This window comes from Rhyacophila brunnea, unplaced genomic scaffold (genome assembly GCF_057557595.1).
Source record: "Rhyacophila brunnea isolate RB1 unplaced genomic scaffold, BYU_Rbru_1.0 scaffold_16, whole genome shotgun sequence".
NCBI lineage: Eukaryota > Metazoa > Arthropoda > Insecta > Trichoptera > Rhyacophilidae > Rhyacophila > Rhyacophila brunnea.
In genome coordinates, this window is record NW_028232816.1 from 10,752,401 (window position 1) to 10,770,850 (window position 18,450).

At 33.4% G+C, this 18,450-nt stretch overlaps 1 protein-coding gene across 1 annotated transcript in view; it reads left to right on the top strand.

Annotated features, from left to right (window-relative positions):
- The window catches only part of AkhR (Adipokinetic hormone receptor), an 83,569-nt gene that overhangs the window by 38,658 nt on the left and 26,461 nt on the right, over window positions 1-18,450 (top strand). Inside the window, exons 2-4 of the mRNA XM_085943590.1 lie at window positions 6,954-7,102; window positions 7,801-7,906; window positions 13,617-13,824. Coding sequence (XP_085799716.1) covers window positions 6,954-7,102; window positions 7,801-7,906; window positions 13,617-13,824 — 463 coding nt within the window. The remainder of the gene's footprint in view (window positions 1-6,953; window positions 7,103-7,800; window positions 7,907-13,616; window positions 13,825-18,450) is intronic.

The window sequence follows — 18,450 nt, forward strand, 5'->3', positions numbered from 1 at the left end:
TATTCAAAATTGAGACAATGATTGCATTTTATGTCTGGACACCAGAAGTGTGACATCAGAAGATAGCTCTATCAGCTTTTCTTTCTCACGAGGACGTATGATTTAATATCTTCCAAAAAGTTATTATTAATCCAGAGGTTAGAAGTCTGCCTTTATGTAGATCTTAATTTTCAGAGAAATGTTTATTAAAGTTTTCAGCTAACGCTTTAAAATTTTGGCTAATGATGTTAAATATTAATTATTCTCTATAACTCCTTAGTTAGAAGCAAAATTGAGAGTGAGTCTATCGTTAAAGTACAGCCTTATGGTGGAGAGAGTACAAAATAAATTTTTGAGACTCCTTTACTTTCGGCTGCATGGATATTATCCGTGGCTCTATCCGACTGACTTTCTCTTAGGTATGCTTACATACTGTAGCTTAAAATTTAGAAGGGATCTTTATTTAGCTACATATTTTTTTCAGACTTTACGCAACGTAAATGTGAACTCTGCCATTCTTTGTGGTGTTGGCTTGTGTGTCTGTGATAATTACCTTAGGAATCGAGGGCATCCGTTGTTTGTTCTCCCAAGGTGCAGAACTAACCTGCCATTAGTAATGCCAATTGAGAGGTCAATAACCATGTTTAATGAAATCGCTTCGGATATTGATATAGGGTGAATTTAGGTGGACGTTGTTTTATGAGTTTTTAAGATAGGGTCTATCAAAGTTCACTCTGTGTGCTTCCATCTACTTTTATTTTTGTTATTTTATTTCTTATTTTATTACTTATTGTATTATCAACTCACATTTCTCTGTATTTTTATTTTAAAAATTGTTAACACTTATTTTATATGTCGTGAACGCTTTAAATTGATACTTTGTTATGTTTATTATATGTAAAATAAATAAATTTGATTTGATTTGATTTAAAATATGACTTTCTAGTATATAGCAGCATTCAAAAATTCTCGCAGCATTTCGTCTAGTGCGGATATATAGTCGGTTGATAGCATGATGAAAGCCTTCGTGGACCGGTAATAAATGCTTGCGGACCACCGGTTGAAGAACACTGGCTTACATAATATTCATACATCTGCTTTACCTTGTATGTTATTCTTAGAGAATACCTTAGGAAATCGAGGGAACTTTGCAAAATGTGCAATCCGATTCATTATGAAGATACGTTTGGAGAATAGCCAATACACTTAATAATGTATCTGTTGTATCTAGGTATACGGTATAAATTTAGTCTACTGTACTCTACTTTATAATAATATGTCTATAACGGTGATTTCAAACCTTTTTTGTTCGGTAAAATCTTTGAAGCATTTTGTAAAATCTCAGGATCTCCCTTACTTGGTTGTTTATTACAAATTAAGCGCACAAAGAATTAATTGATATATTTACAACTTTCCTCCCTTAACGGCCCACATGCTCGTCGTAGGTCAAAATTGAGTTTTTATTGTATTTTCAAACCATGATCCTGGACACTCCTTAAACGTTGTAGATAATCTATTTATATAATTTTGAAGCCATATTATCCTTTATATTTATTTTTAACATTTGATGACTGCATAAAGTATTTTTGTTACATAAAATAGTATTCTTTTAAACCTCTCGCTCTAATGTTTTAGAATATAGTCATATTTCGGTACATAACTGTGCAATGGTGTTAAGATTTTTTACATTTATTAATTTATAAACGCATTTATAAAACCATCAGTATAATTTATAATGACATTATTATAGTGAAATATTTACGATAAAAAATTATATTGATAATTTCTGTGATCCCAAATTTGACAAGAATTAGGCATTTTATTATTCAAAAAATCGGCAAGATTAACACATTTAAAGATAATTCTAAAGATACTTATTATAAGCTATGTCTTTGAACATTCAAGTGTGATAAATATCTTATGAATAATGATTGCTTTATAATAATTATTGGCCTAAGAATAAAGAAGTGTTTTTTTGAAATACGCCATTTCTTTTGTCATTATCCAGTGGTTAAGCTACAACATACAGCCGTAGCCATAAATTGACAAACTATAATTAAAGTAGAGTGTTAGTAGTTTGTAACAAAAATACTTTATGCAGTCATCAAATGTTTAAAATAACTATAAAGGATAATAAGGCTTCAAAATTATATAAATAGATTATCTACAACGTTTAAGAAGTGTCCAGGATCATGGTTTGAAAATACAATAAAAACTCAATTTTGACCTTCGACGAGCATGTAAAAAATCTTAACACCACTGCACAGTTATGTACCGAAATATGACTATATTCTAAAACATTAGAGCGAGAGGTTTAAAAGAATACTATTTTATGTAACAAAAATACTTTATGCAGTCATCAAATGTTAAAAATAAATTTAAAGGATAATAAGGCTTTAAAATTATATAAATAGATCATCTATAACGTTTAAGGAGTGTCCAGGATCATGGTTTGAAAATACAATAAAAACTCAATTTTGACCTACGACGAGCATGTCCCCCCTTAAGGGGGGACATGCTCGTCGAAGGTCAAAATTGAGTTTTTATTGTATTTTCTAACCATGATCCTGGACACTCCTTAAACGTTGTAGATAATCTATTTATATAATTTTAAAGCCTTATTATCCTTTATAGTTATTTTAAACATTTGGTGGCTGCATAAAATATTTTTGTTACATAAAATAGTATTCTTTTAAACCTCTCGCTCTAATGTTTTAGAATATAGTCATATTTCGGTACATAACTGTGCAGTGGTGTTAAGATTTTTTACGTTTATTAATTTTTAAACGCATTTATAAAACAATTAGTATAATTTATTACGAGATAATTTTTGTAAAATATTCACGATAAAAAATTATATTGATAATCTCTGTGATCCCAAATTTGACAAGAATTAGGCATTTTATTATTCAAAAAATCGGCAAGATTAACACATTTGAAGATGATTCTAAAGATATTTATTATAAGCTATGTCTTTGAACATTCAAGTGTGATAAACATTTTATGAATAATGATTGCTTTATAATAATTATTGACCTAAGAATAAGGTAGTGTTTTTTTGAAATACGCCATTTCTTTTGTCATTCCCCAGTGGTTAAGCTACAACATACGGCCGTAGCCATAAATTGACAAACTATAATTGAAGTAGGGAGTAAAATGATATTGACGCGCGTGTTTGAACATGTACCGTTTAAAAAAAAATAAAAAAAAATTCGGTTAGGTACATGTTCAAACACGCGCGTTAACATAATTTTAATCCCTACTTTAATTATAGTTTGTCAATTTATGACTACGGCCGTATGTTGTAGCTTAACTACTAGGGAATGACAAAAAAAATAGCGTATTTCAAAAAAACACTACCTTATTTTTAGGTCAATAATTATTATAAAGCAATCATTATTCATAAAATGTTTATCACACTTGAATGGTCAAAGACATAGCTTATAATAAATATCTTTAGAATCATCTTCAAATGTGTTAATCTTGCCGATTTTTTGAATAATAAAATGCCTAATTCTTGTCAAATTTGGGATCACAGAGATTATCAATATAATTTTTTATCGTGAATATTTTACAAAAATTATCTCGTAATAAATTATACTAATAATTTCATAAATGCGTTTAAAAATTAATAAACGTAAAAAATCTTAACACCACTGCACAGTTATGTACCGAAATATGACTATATTCTAAAACATTAGAGCGAGAGGTTTAAATGAATACTATTTTATGTGACAAAAATACTTTATGCAGTCATCAAATGTTTAAAATAACTATAAAGGATAATAAGGCTTCAAAATTATATAAATAGATTATCTACAACGCTTAAGGAGTGTCCAGGATCATGGTTTGAAAATACAATAAAAAGTCAATTTTGACCTTCGACGAGCATGTCCCCCCTTAAACAAATTGAAAATACCACTTTTACACAGTTAGTACAAACTAACTGGGTCATGGCCCCCACAAGGGGGGGCTGACAGGGCTATAGCCTGGGGGCCCAGGCTCATTGGGGGGCCCAGCGTGGCGAGTCGACCAAATAAGTGAGATAACCACACATCACAAATTAGCTCTACGTAATAGTAAAAAAAATTGCCTGCAGTGCTATTTTCCTTTAATGTTATATTTAAAAATGTGTGGTTGTCCGATGTAATTTTTAATTGCGTCATTTATGATAACTCCATAATTCAAGTGGATGTAAGTATTAAATAATTATAAGATAAAAAGAACTTTTTATATACTTACAACGTTTTTAAATTTTCTGTTGAACCACATAAACTTGACTTGACTAGCTTAAACGATCAAAAAAATTTGTACTTGACATGTCATATTGATTTCCATAGGAACGCACGTATATATTAATAATTTAGTTGCTAGGACCCCAGACCCCTAGCAACCAATAATGATGTCGAAATAACTTTTCATACAAAACAGAATTAACTGAAAATGAATTCAATTCTACTTGAAGATGGCTAAAAGTATTACAAATGCATTGGCATCGTGTTCTGGTATATTCTAAAAGTTTCAAATATCTAGCTAGTTGGGAAGTTAGTTAAAAATCGATTGCAAGATTTGTACCGGACAAATAAGAATACAAGCTAAGAAAAACGTTGTAAAAATACAAAGTTTTGTGTTCAAATTACCTCTCCTGTAAATTCCAATTTTGAATATTCATGACAGATAGAGTACGCATATTATTTTGGATTCGATTTAAATTTGATGTTCTTTTGTATGACTTGTCAGAATTATTTTCATTTCGAGATGTGTATGCCTAGACACAGATATTTGAATATAGAGGAATGTAATTATTATTGTTTTGTTATATAAGAGTGATGTACATATTATACATATCAATAAACCTCGTGTGTGACAGTGACCTCGTGAAAAGCCGGTAACTATAGTTTTTAACAGTTAGTGGCATAGTGGCAAGTGGCAAGGGGGGGGGGCTGACAAAGCTCTAGTCTGGGGCCCGAGCTTAGGAAGGCACCGGTGTGGCAGATCGACCAGTTAAGTGAGATAAACACACATCACAAATTTGCTGTAACAGTAAAAAAAATCAACAAGTAGAAATTTATTTTATAATTTCCTTACTAATAAAAAAGACTATTTCGTCTATTCAATTCTAAATTATCCTAAGCGCCAATTTTTCGAAATATATTTTTAGATTTAGATATAGATTCTCTATGAAGTTTCCAACATGTCTGTATAAATCTAAATGCATAGGATTATATTGAATTTTGAAATTTGAAATTCGAAAAAATTCACCCAAAATTAATTGTAATTTGAAACACAAAATTTTTTTTTTTAATATTCTGATATTACAGAACTAAAATCAAATTAAGCATAAGTTCGTTATTTTTTAAGTTCGCTTTCCTGAACATTTTATGGTTTGGCGTTTAGAATAGTTAAGAATTGAATAGACGATTTATCGAATATGGCAAAGTTCGGCATGTTACTTGGCCCTTACAAAAGGAATTCGCGATCAGGGGCCTTAAGTTAGAACTTGCGAGTTGTAGTCGCCCGGTCGACATGACGTCATATGACATCATTGTGACGTACTACCAGAGTGATAAGAGCATTCGAGAAAATAACGCTACTAAAATAGTGGCGTTATCCATTGTCCCCATACACAAATAGGTGTTTCAGCATAATAATATCTATGCGGCTTGCCTCGAGCGTGTATTGGCTGACGTCACAATTACGTCATGTCGTCGGGTGACTTTATATCACTAGTTAGAACATAGGGCTGCAGTACTTCATTATATCAGTGCCGACAGTTCAAGCAGATTCATTTAAAAATACCAAACATTGCTAAAAATACACGGAATACCCTTTATTTTACACGGAACCCTCAAATTCTGCAGAATACCATTTGGGAAACTATGGTAGAGCACTGCTCCTAACCCCAGCGATAGGTTGAGGGTCCGCCAAATATTGTGGCCTGGGGGCCCGCTTCAAGATGTGGGGCCATGGTTAGTAGTTTACATAGTTCATTTTCGCTGCATGATGGTATGCAAATAAATCTTTTAATTTCTGATATTGACATATGGGAATTCAATGAACTATGTTTTTATTCAACGCATAATTTCCATAATTTAAAATTGTTATATTCTGTATCGAACATATTATGTAATTTGGAAATACCTCAGAAGCATGCATATTAGAAAAAAAATATGCTGGACAGGACGAAAACCTGCATATAATGGATTCCATGTGCATTACCGATATAGCCACCTGCATCCTTCGTAATCACGACAAAATTAGCTAAAAGACATGTAAATGAAGCGCTTCTCAAATTTCGTAGCAGTGTATAAGTTGTTTTTTTCGACCTTGTCCGATCCCAATAAAATCATATAAGCCACCAAAGAGTAAAGGTTTGTATTAAAATATTTTATTTTTACGAGAAATGGATATCAGTCACTTGCTCAATCTATTAGTTCTATTATACTCTGTCTCATACACAAATTGAAAAACAATATGTGTACTTGCCACACCCAGGATTCGAATCTGGGACCCACGACGTTATAGGCCGACGCTTTTTTACAAACACTTCAACTATTCATAATTTGTTGGTTATATTTTTATCGTGATCCTTGACTTAATAGGTAGATGATAAAGTTTTTACCCACTTGTTTGTATTAATTTGTTATATAATAATAATTAATTGTATTCGTGTATAGTGCCTGAAGATGCCGAAAGGCGAAACCCGGGTCGCAAAAAACGACTTAAATGGAATAGTACAAAACTTAAATCCATTAGAATTTATTTTATTATTTTTAATTTAAAAGTTACATATCAGTTACTCCAATCACTTTCTACTCTGCATTACGTACATAATATGTATCTGCACGATATAGCTTACTAGAAAATTTTAATTTTGTTGTATTCAAGTAAGTACTTTGCTAAGTTTGTGTATCACTGTTCTAATAGATAATTTGTACCCTACTAATCTGTATATTATATCTGCTTTGGTATAGGTGACATTTCTGATGATGCCTCTGGAGATAGCCTGGGCGTGGACGGTGTGGTGGAGAGCTGGTGACGCCCTTTGCAGACTGATGGCTTTCCTGAGAATCTTCGGCCTTTACCTCTCCAGCTTTGTGCTCATCTGTATCAGCGTGGACAGGTAAAGACAGATAATCAATAAAATGAATTATTTAGTTTTCCTATAACTTGATGTAAACTGTATCAAGATGTTTCTTCTTGCCTGGACAATACATATATTGTATATATATTTAAAGTATTCATTAGTAAAATTGTATTCCATTCTTGTATGAAGGTGTGGGAATGATTAGGTGTGTAGAGATAAAGTCGTAATTGCTTGGAAGTTTCTAGGAGAGAGTTTATATCGATACAAACTTAAATTTTACATTGCAATGTCTTCTTTGTGAAACGTCAAATTGGAGTCAAATAGAATTATACACTATCTAACTTATAATTTGGTGGCTCCCGTGGTGCAGTGCATAAGGCACTGGCCTTCCATGCGGGAGCTCCGAGTTCGATTCCCGATGAGGTCAAAATATATTTACATAATCTAATATGTAAATTCCTCAAGCCTGGAAGTTTTGCCACTGTTATTGGGCTGACGGCCTGTTGTGGTGTTTAACAAAGAAACAAAAAATAAAATTATAAAAGAATGTTATAGTAGAGTATGAATACAAGTACTCTTCAAATGAACCTGCAATAATTCAAAGTCATCTGAAGCTAAAAAAATCAGTAGACCAGGGAATTTTTTTTCATAAATTTTATTCATTTAGATGCCATTATCAATATTATAAAAAATTTTAACATCTTTGGTAATTGCATTTTTTGTCTCTCCTCTAGATATTATGCTGTATTGCGACCACTACAGCTGAGTGGAGGAGAGCGCAGGGGGAGAGCTTTATTGGCGACAGCTTGGATCGCATCGGCAATTTGCAGTACGCCGCAGGCAAGAAATTTATGATTTTTGTGTGTTTTTTGTTTAATTTTCTGACCGAATTTAAAGTTCGTCCAAACACAAGGTTGTCACCAGTGAAGCGAAACGGCTTAAATAATCAAATTATGGCATTTTAAAGATATTATATAAAATTACAAATAGGTATAAAAACACATTATGATATTTTAATAAACCATTTCTTTTATTCAACGAATAATTCGTTCACAAAGGCTAATTATACTGCATTTTAAAATTTGCGGACTTTTTGTTTTATTGCGGACGTGAAGATCTCTTCACATAATTGTGTTTGTCTGTATAGTTTTAGCTTTGTTTTTGAATCTTTTTATGCCATTCTCTCCCATGGCACTTTTTTTTTATCAAATTACGTCTTGCAATAAAGAGAGCGTGGCTATCTCAGTCTTGGGCATTTACTCCTGAGACATTCCCAGGCGTAAAAAACTGTTGATGCTCCACATCCAAACGTAGGGACTCGTGATACGCTCGATTAAGACCGAGTGTGTCTATGTTTGTGTTGTAACTTTTCAAATAAATCCATGCATTCGAATGGTTACATGGTTTACATTTTACAAACATCGTAATTTAATTAACATCGTATTTTAATTAATTTAATTAATTAAATTCATTCCGGTAAATAGACTTTATAAATCAATATTTAGCGTAAGAGCTTCTATGAATTTAGAACAAAACATGAATATAACGGAAGTCTTTGAATTACAATATTATATTATTGCAATATTCGCAATTTCTGTCTTCATTGTCCGTCTCTTAGCAACGCATAATCTATCTGCTCGCATGAGACGTTACCGATTTTGACACTGTTGAATGATAAGTCTTTTAGTAATGTTGAGTTCAAAAACAAAATCGATATTATTGAAAATATTAAATTGCTATAAATAAGCTCAAATTACACTGGAAGATTCTCAGGCCGACCGTCTGCCACGATCACCGACGATCTTTAAAAGACACTTTTAAGTTATTCTCTGAAGTCATGACCGAATTGGAATAATTCTTATTTTTTGGCACGATCGTGTCGAAGATTACCGAGAAAGTAAATACGAAAATATCCGAATTAACATCGAGCTTCCAAAAGTGGCCGCACGAGCGTGTCATATCTTGCGTTTGACGTAACAACACAAATTTGACGTTTACATAATGAAGACTGCATGAATTTATTCATTATTTTAACAGACAATTATAATACAAAACTAAAATTATTCCCTAGTAAATACCAGTAGTGAAGGATGGAGGTAGGCTGTTAAGAACCGCCATAAAAAGTGCACATTGAATTTCTTTAGTCCTACTTATTTGTTTTTATTGAACTGAGACTACAATTATTTACAGATGGCGTTGGTTTTTTTTTTAAATCAATTAAACCCTGCCTCAACCAAACCGAATAGTTTTGGTATAGTTTGGGCGATACGACGTGCACACTTTTTCATTCATATTAATTATTTGTTTTCATTGAATTAAGAATACAGATTACACATATTATTGTTTCTTCTTTTTTTCATTGATAATGTCCCCTTGAAGAGGACGAAACCAGTCACCAGAAACCAAATTTAATTAAAAAGTGGAAAAAGTTTATAAAATTGTGTTTCATTTAATTACAAATAATTAATCAAATAATATAATCATTAAGCCCTGCCTAAACCAAACTATATCTACTATTATTTTTCTATCTAATATTCAAAGTTATGTATGATTTAATTGCATAATTTTAGATATTTTATAGATAGACGAGTATTTTTTGAGTATTATTTATTATGGCATAGTTTTCGCAGGGTTTGATTGAATTTTAAAAACTAACCACACCATCCGTAAATTGTAGTCTTATTTCAATGAAAACAAATACGTATGACTGTCAAAGTTTAGTGTGCACCATTTATGGTGGATCTTAACAGCCTACCTCCACCCTTCGCCACTGAATCAATATAGGTACATATTTAATTGTCCGAAAAGAAATTATACATTATTTTGTGAACTCGTGGACAAACATTTATGTAAAGTCTAAGTAGTAGGTCTACGGATATTATACTGACAGTGGTCTCAGTGCGGTTGGTGCATCTCGACCGTAAAACACAAGCGTATGTCCTCCAAAAAAGCATTCTATGTCAAGTCTGCTGACGACGTTTTGCGGTTTGGTGTATCTAATTAGTTTGGTATGTACCAAACAAGATTTGTCAGAATCGATAGCGACCAACTCATGCGAATGAAAAAAACTGAGGCTTGAGGATTATTTTTGATGTGAAGTCGTTGCCAAGAGATTGTGTTTTGTGATTATACTAGATGTTATATATTATATTTTCTTGGTTATACCGCAGACTAGTATAATAGATACGAGGGTGGGTCAATAATTCCTTAGAAAAAAGCATTAAAACAGTTTTTATTTTTGTATTTTTTTTTTATTTCTCAACATAATCTCCTTGGAGCTCAATACACTTGGTTAGACGTTTCTCAATTTTTTTTAAACCGTCAGAAAAATAAGTTTTCGGAAGGTCCTCAAAATAAGCATTTGTCCGATCGATGACTTCTTCATTTGAAAAAAAACGTTGTCCACTTAGCCATTTTTTTAAGTTTGGGAAAAGGAAAAAGTCACTGGGGGCTAAATCTGGCGAATACGGTGGGTGGTCGACCAATTCGAACTTCAATTCTTCAATTTTAGCCATTGATCGTAAACATGTGTGAACACGGGCATTGTCCTGATGAAAGAGGATTTTTTTCCTGTTTAAATGAGGCCGTTTTTCTTCAATTTCGTTTTTTAGCTGGTCCAATAAAGATGCATAATAATCCCCTGTTATTGTTTTTCCTTTTTCCAAATAGTCAACGAAAATAATTCCACGTGCATCCCAAAATACAGTAGCCATAACCTTACCAGCTGATTTTACGGTTTTCGCCTTCTTTGGACATGGTTCGCCTTTCGCAATCCACTGCTTTGACTGTTCTTTTGTCTCGGGAGTATAGTGGTGTATCCATGTTTCATCTACAGTCACAAAGCGACGAAAAAATTCATCCGGATTGCGTTGCATGAGCGACAACAGGGCTTTAGAGGCCACCACCCTATTGCGTTTATTGTCGACTGTGAGCGAACGCGGCACCCATCTTGCAGAAACTTTTTTCATGCCCAATTTGTCATGTAAAATAGAAATGACGCTACCTTTTGAGATCCCTGTAACCTCAATTATCTCACTCAACTTTAATCTTTGGTCACTTAACACCATATCGTGGATTTTATTGATCATTTCTGGTGTAGTCACCTCTACAGGACGTCCTGAGCGTGGTTCATCCTTTGTTGATGTACGACCACGTTTAAATTCATTTAACCAGTTATAAATAGTTGCAAGTGAAGGAGCAGATATGCCGTGAACTAAATCCAACTCATTTTTTATTTCCTTTGCTGTTAACCCTTTTATATTAAAATGTTTAATAACAGCTCTAAACTCAATTTTCTCCATTTTTCATTTTTCCATTTTCCACAAGCAATTTTTTTTTTAAATGTACGAGAAACACACAACAACCCGACCAATCTGATTGAAACTTCGCAGCATACTGAATTGGTAGTGCCGCTGCATGAAAACAAACCGCTTACAGTACTAGTCGCGCCACCTGTCGGCTTTTCTAAGGACTTATTGACCCACCCTCGTATGTTGTATTATTCAAGGTTACATGTAAATTGTAACGTGTAAACATTTCACCGTGGCACAGATCGCTATGGGTTTTTTCAGTGACGTCCCTAGACAAAATGCCGCCCTATTTTTTATACAATATTTTTTATCATCCGTGCTCGTGTCGTTTCTGGTCACCAAGGACATCGAAGGGCAACGGAAGTAAACTAGACATCGCGAACCCGACGAAAAAAATACAGTCCTGTTAAGCCTATTATGTTAATCAATACATTTTGTTTCCAACCAATGAGCTGATTTTTTAAAAGGAAAGATTATCTTCGTTATTAAGTAGGTACTCAGCTTACGTAGCCATTTATATATATACCAAATGATTCTCCTCGATTTGCCGCCCTTCGAGTAACTGCCGCCCCCAAGCGACGCTCAATCTGCCTACCCCCACGGGACGTCACTGGGCTTTCTTATCGGAAAGAGATGACCGTAAACTATACGGTCTCCAACTTTATTAGATTCAATATGAACATTAATTCAATTTTCATGGCTGGTTTTGGCAAAATTTATGAATTCAAAAACAAAAACCTAAGCTAACCTAACCTAACAAGTTTAATAATCCAGTATATCGGCTATTTTAAAAATTTGTTTGCTGCCAGTTTCCTGTAAAGTGTAAACCAACATATATATATACCATGTCCGATCCTAATAAGATCATGATATGGGCCTCTACAGAGTGGAGGTTTTGTATGAACAGATTCTGTTGTTATGAGAAATGGATGTCAGCCACTTGCTCAACCTATTAGGTCCATACTCTGACTCATACACAAATTAAAAAAAAAACAATTTGTCTACTTGCCAGACCCAGGATTCGAACCTGGGACCCACGACGCTATATGTCGACGCTTAATCCGCGCGGCCATCGTAGGGACCACCGACAAGAACGGTGTTTTATTTAGACATGAATTTTATGTCAGTACTATAAATACGACTCAAAGAGGTTGGACTGTCTTTAATATGCTGTCATATATTTCCGATACAACATTTCACGGTGAAGCGTGATACGGCGAACTGCATACGTACAAGTTTCCGGACACGATTATTCAAAGGGGGGATATAGGTGGAGGGAATACTGTGTAATCTTTATTTTGCACCACAGTAAAAATGACATATCGATCATTCAGAGACTTCAAACTAAATAACAGCTGTTGACAATATTGTGTCGCCCGTTGCGGATCGAAATATCAAGAGAGTCTGGTTGTTTTAAGTAGTTTTCTAGGATGATGAATAAGGGGAAGTAAACAAGCTTATGGCCGTAAAGTTATGATCAAATTGAGATGCATGTCACGGCACTGTCACGCCATCACGGCGACAAATTTAGTCTATGGTTTCGTCATTCCGCAAAATATTTTTAACGATCACTATCTGTATAAATTCAATGATAGAGAGTGCCAATTGCAATATATTAGTATTTAGAATTATTATTAATTATTTATGCTAAGCTTGACTAATTTTAACAGTTTCTACGTGTGCGTACGTTAAAATTACTTGTAATATTATATCCATAGTTAATATTTTGAACAGAACCCAACCTGCAGACCATAGATAATAGACAATAGTCTTATAGAAAATATATAGTGCCAACCACTAAAGACAAAAAACGTGATTTGACATGATTCGAAAAAGTGTAGACATCTAGAATATGATAAAAACGTTCAAAACGTCATGCAGGTGTCGATGATTTATTGTGTCGATGCGATATTTTGGTGATTTCGGCAGATTTTGCTAACTGACAGGGATGTTTTTAGGAGTTTTTAGAAGCAGTTTAAAGGGATGGGAGCATCAGTCTGATGTCTGAACATTTTAAACACCAAGAAAAACGACATTACACACTTTTTCCTGTAGCGGCAGCTTACTGTGACGTCACATGATAGTCCGCGACATGCACCATAATATTATATTTCGCGCTTAAGAGTGAATATTGATATATCTTGGTAAAATAAGTGAGAAGATAGTTAGCTACATAGGAAAGAAAATATAACAAGCCTAACCAAGCCATGTTTAATATAAATGCTTTTACTTTTTTGCAGATGGTGATATTCCACGTAGAATCCCACCCAAACGTGACATGGTACACGCAGTGCATCTCGTACAACTCGTTCAGCTCCTACTCCCACGAGCTGATGTATTCTCTGCTCAATATGGCGCTGATGTACGCGGCACCCCTGGTCGCTATTGTCTATTGCTACGCGTCCATCCTCAGAGAGATCGTCAGGAGGTCACGGGATTCGATAGACGGTATGCTTTTCTGTAAATATTCTTCTTCTTCTTCGACCATATCCGATCCTAATAGGATCATATGAGCCTACACAGAGTGGTGGTTTGTATTAACAGATTTTGTTTTTACGATAAATGGATGTCAGCCACTTGCTCAGCCTATTAGGTCCATACTCTGAATCGTACACAAATTGAAAAAACAATACGTGTACTTGTCAGCCTCAGGATTCGAACCTGGGACCCACGACGCTATAGGGCAAACCAACGCTTAAGCCGCGCGACCAACGTGGGTGACCAAAAAGATATTATCTTATTAAGTAGTTATTCGATGAAAATCAGCACATATTGCTACCTAGTCTGTACCGACTGTTATACGATCAGTCAGTGAAAATGAGATAATAAAGGATAACTTATTTACAATATCGTTCTATGTTCTGAATTTGCTTACGAGCCTGTATTAGTGAAACTTTCTGAAATTCTTCAGAATATAGTCGTTTACGAATTCGATAATTTGATATCAATACCCCACCCCGTAGGTATCTGACCTATATGACGAAAATGACTTTTTGATGTACTAAAAATATCGACAGCGATATTTCCATATCTGTAGTTATTTTAACAAAAATAATACAGCCATTTTAGTAATTTCATCTGAATATTGCAGGAATAAACCTGTAATAGCCCGTATCTTGCATATATGCTGTCAAGCGTGTTGCATGACGTGTGTTGAATTCAGCTTCAATATGTCACTTTCGAAATATTTATTAAAAGGTTAAACATTAAGTGATATAACAAATTTGGATGTTCATCTTTATATAATTATATGTCACATTTTATTGGATGTTATCATTATATTAGGCGTTATGTGCTTACCAATTTTTACGTTACGCGTTATTGGCATGCTATCTAATTACAACATGTGTGAACTATTAACAGTCAGATACGGGTTATTAAAATATTTAGTTTTTTTAGCTTCATGTATAATTTGTAAAAAGTCACTTACGCGATATTAACATGAATAGGCCATCAATATACTCGATTTCACCGCAAAATCTGTCGAAGTAATACCCTGTTTACACGTGCATAGATTTACTGTTGACAGTAAGAAAATGCATGGGTAAACATATATTATCTTGCAGTTGGCAAGATTGCATGTATGAATCAAACAAGTTTGGAAGCTTCTGAATTTTCATGTGACAGTAACATAAATTCGATCTGCGCCTGCACGGTAGAACGTTAGTGGCGAACCCGCCGGCAAAAAAACGAACTACTCATTTTGAGATAAACCGATTTTCAATACGTCCTGTCAAATAGTACTATAAAATTACAACATCGCACCTCGCTTACTCTTGAGTGTTGAAGAATGAGATTGGAGAGACAGCCAGCACTTTTACGTGAAAAGAGTTATTGTCACGATAGTTTAAAATATTCACTATTGCTGCCAGTAAATCCATGAACGTTGACAGGCACTTTAATGCTATGTAAGGTCGAAGAAAACATATATTATATTGTTAGGGTACCTAGAAATGGAAGAAGCCTCAGAATGCTTTCACACATCATGTGGCACGCCGAAAGTTTGAAAAAATATTGTAATGTCATTAACTAGTTTTTTCATGCCAGACGTCATAATCAGCTGTCCCATGTCCGACATGTTTGTTTTAATCTCATTATACCATTGCCAACTCTACGCCGACTCAAGTAGAAAGCCGAAACATTCACGACTGGTCCTACCTTTTCCGCCCCTCCCGTTGTCTATGGATGACCTGTCATTGCCTGTCATTGTTCCATAATCTATAGAGTGCTCATACTGACGCGCCTGTCGTGTTCACTTGTCGGAGTATTCTTAGTTTTAGATTTCTTTCAGATTAATATTACCATTAGCTAGCATCAACACACCTTCTACAAATGTAATGTATAGATAAATGCTACATATTTTTTGGAAATCGATATTACCACCGATTTTTGTGTGAAGGACTAGTCTGAATGTGACAGCTGAATAAAATTAATAAAAGAAATGTATATTATTTATAAATAACTCTGATAGTTAATATATTTGATTTGAGAATGTTTTATAATTCAATTTGAAACGAGAAAGTTGAACAGTGGACCACTCGTTGCTTGTGCAAAAAGATATGCTCAGGCTTTATTAATCTAAAGATGGCGCTGCATTATACTCATCCGATGAGACTTGTCATTTTTTTTTAATTATTTGCTGTCTGAGTGTATCATTCAGCCACCACAAATCTCTAACATCTCTCACGAATCAGTATTTATAAATAAACAATAGATAAGCTGTTATTGTTTACTATTAATATTGCAATTTACTTCGTATCGCGATAATATTGCATCATAACATAACAATATCATATTTCAGTCATCAGTCATAATGTTTTATAGCTGGCCCAAAGTGTCTGCACGTTTTATCGCGCCGTTATCGACAGACTGGCCATATTTTTCATCAGCTGACAGCGTGTAACACATTTTCAAAGTTAATATAACCTTAACTGATAAGCTATTAAATAAGGCTGTAATAACGAATTCTAATAGCAAATCAATCACTCATTCCAGTAAACAAGACAGAAGTCAAGGTAGAACGTCTTTAGAGCAAGCAAGAAGGTTGTATTAAAGGTTTAGAAGATACCACGAATGATCTTACTTAATTTTTCGAATTGTGCCAGACGAAAACAGGAAGATAAAATTTGTGGATGAACATACATCGCATAACGACTGAAGTGACATTGTTCTCCTGCACTGCAGCATAAAGAATGAGAAAAACCATTCAAAGTTGTGTTAGGAGCATCCTGGAATGAACTTTTCAAGATCCTTTACGAAAATGACGTGCAATAAAGTATGAAAAAGAAAGAATAGTAGTGGATTTGATAAGTTGTAGAAAGGTGTTCAAAAGTGTCTAACCCCACTCTTTTAAAGAAGTTACATTCTCCAGATAGTGTCTTTGAGTTTTAGTGGCGAAGACTCCATACTAGTCGATTATTCAAAGCATACCTTCTTAAGAAAAATATTTTTTAATTGCATATAAACATATTTATATAATCACTTGATAATTTTATATAACATTAAAATAATCTAATTTACCAACGACATAATATGTCGTATAATATGTTGGAACGTAGCATACAGATTACAAAACAGCCTGCAAAGGTTTTAAAAAAATATACAACAGCGCGCCATTTCTCAAGGAGTTGTGATAATTTTTTATCCGTAACCTCGGTCAGTCTATCGAATTGTATGACATATGGTAGGCTCCTATCGCAGAGCCTAAAACCTTCGCGCATAATATTGTCGTCGTGCACTTTGTCCAAAATAAATTAATAATTAGATAATTTAAAAAATAATTTATAATGCATTTAATCGCATATTAGTAAATATAGATTGTTTTTAAAAACAATTTTTTTTTTCTAAAAGATTTTTAAATTTAAACTCATCGCTCAATTTTATGTCGTCAGTGAGTTTTTGAAATTTCATTGAATTAGTGTGTTGCTTTCATTAGTGTGTACCTATTCATTAGTAGTAATATCGTATTATTTTCTTATTTCTCGTAAGTATACCTGAAAAGTATGCTCTTTTTTCAGATCTCCACAACCTACCTCTTTCCAAAAGTCACCCTTCACCACTGTTGTGTTATTTGTAAGACTCATAATCAGTTTTCTAAGTCGTATAATTTGCAAGTGTTTACAATCCAGTGATATTAATGGCCCATTTGCCCAACGTACGTCATAATGGAGATTTTATGGTATTTTCAAAGCATTAGCCTGAACATTCCTTAAACGTTGTAGATAATCTATTTATATAATATTGAAGCCTTATTATCCTTTATATTTATTTTAAACATTTGATGACTGCATAAAGTATTTTTATTACATAAAATAGTATTCTTTTAATAAACATCTCGATCTAATGTTTTAGAATATAGTCATATTTCAGTACATCCATGTGCAGTTGTGTTACGATTTTTTACTCCTATAATTTTTATATTAAACGCATTTATAAAACCATTAGTAAAATGTATGTTGACATTATTATAGTGAAATATTTACGATAAAAAATTATATTTATAATCTCTGTGATCCCAAATTTGACAAGAATTAGCCATTTTATTATTCAAAAAATGGGCAAGATTACCACATTTGAAGATAATTCTAAAGATACTGATTATAAGCTATTTCCTTGACCATTTAAATGTAATAAAATATTCTACGAATAATGATTGTTTTATAATAATTATTGACCTAAGAATAAAGTACTATTTTTTGAAATAAGCCATTTTTTTGCTGGAATGAAATGCAAATAGAAATGGCGTATTTCAAAAAAATATCTACCACTGAGTAACTACCGATCAACGTATTTTGAAGGATCAAAAAGTGTCAAAGGTGATCCAACGAGTTTGATGAACAAAAGTGCCGAAACTGTTTTGGTCTTCAACGAAGCTCTTATTGGGGGTTTAATTAGATTCATTTGCAAAAATTCACATTCACATGAAGAAATGGTAATAGAATTCAATGCCTATATCAAATGCGATAGTTTTTCAGGATATGTCTTTTCATATGAGATGATTCAGGAAAATAAACTTGTACTATGTAAGTGTGAACATTGTTTCGTCTAATTGCTTTTGAAACATTTAAAATACCG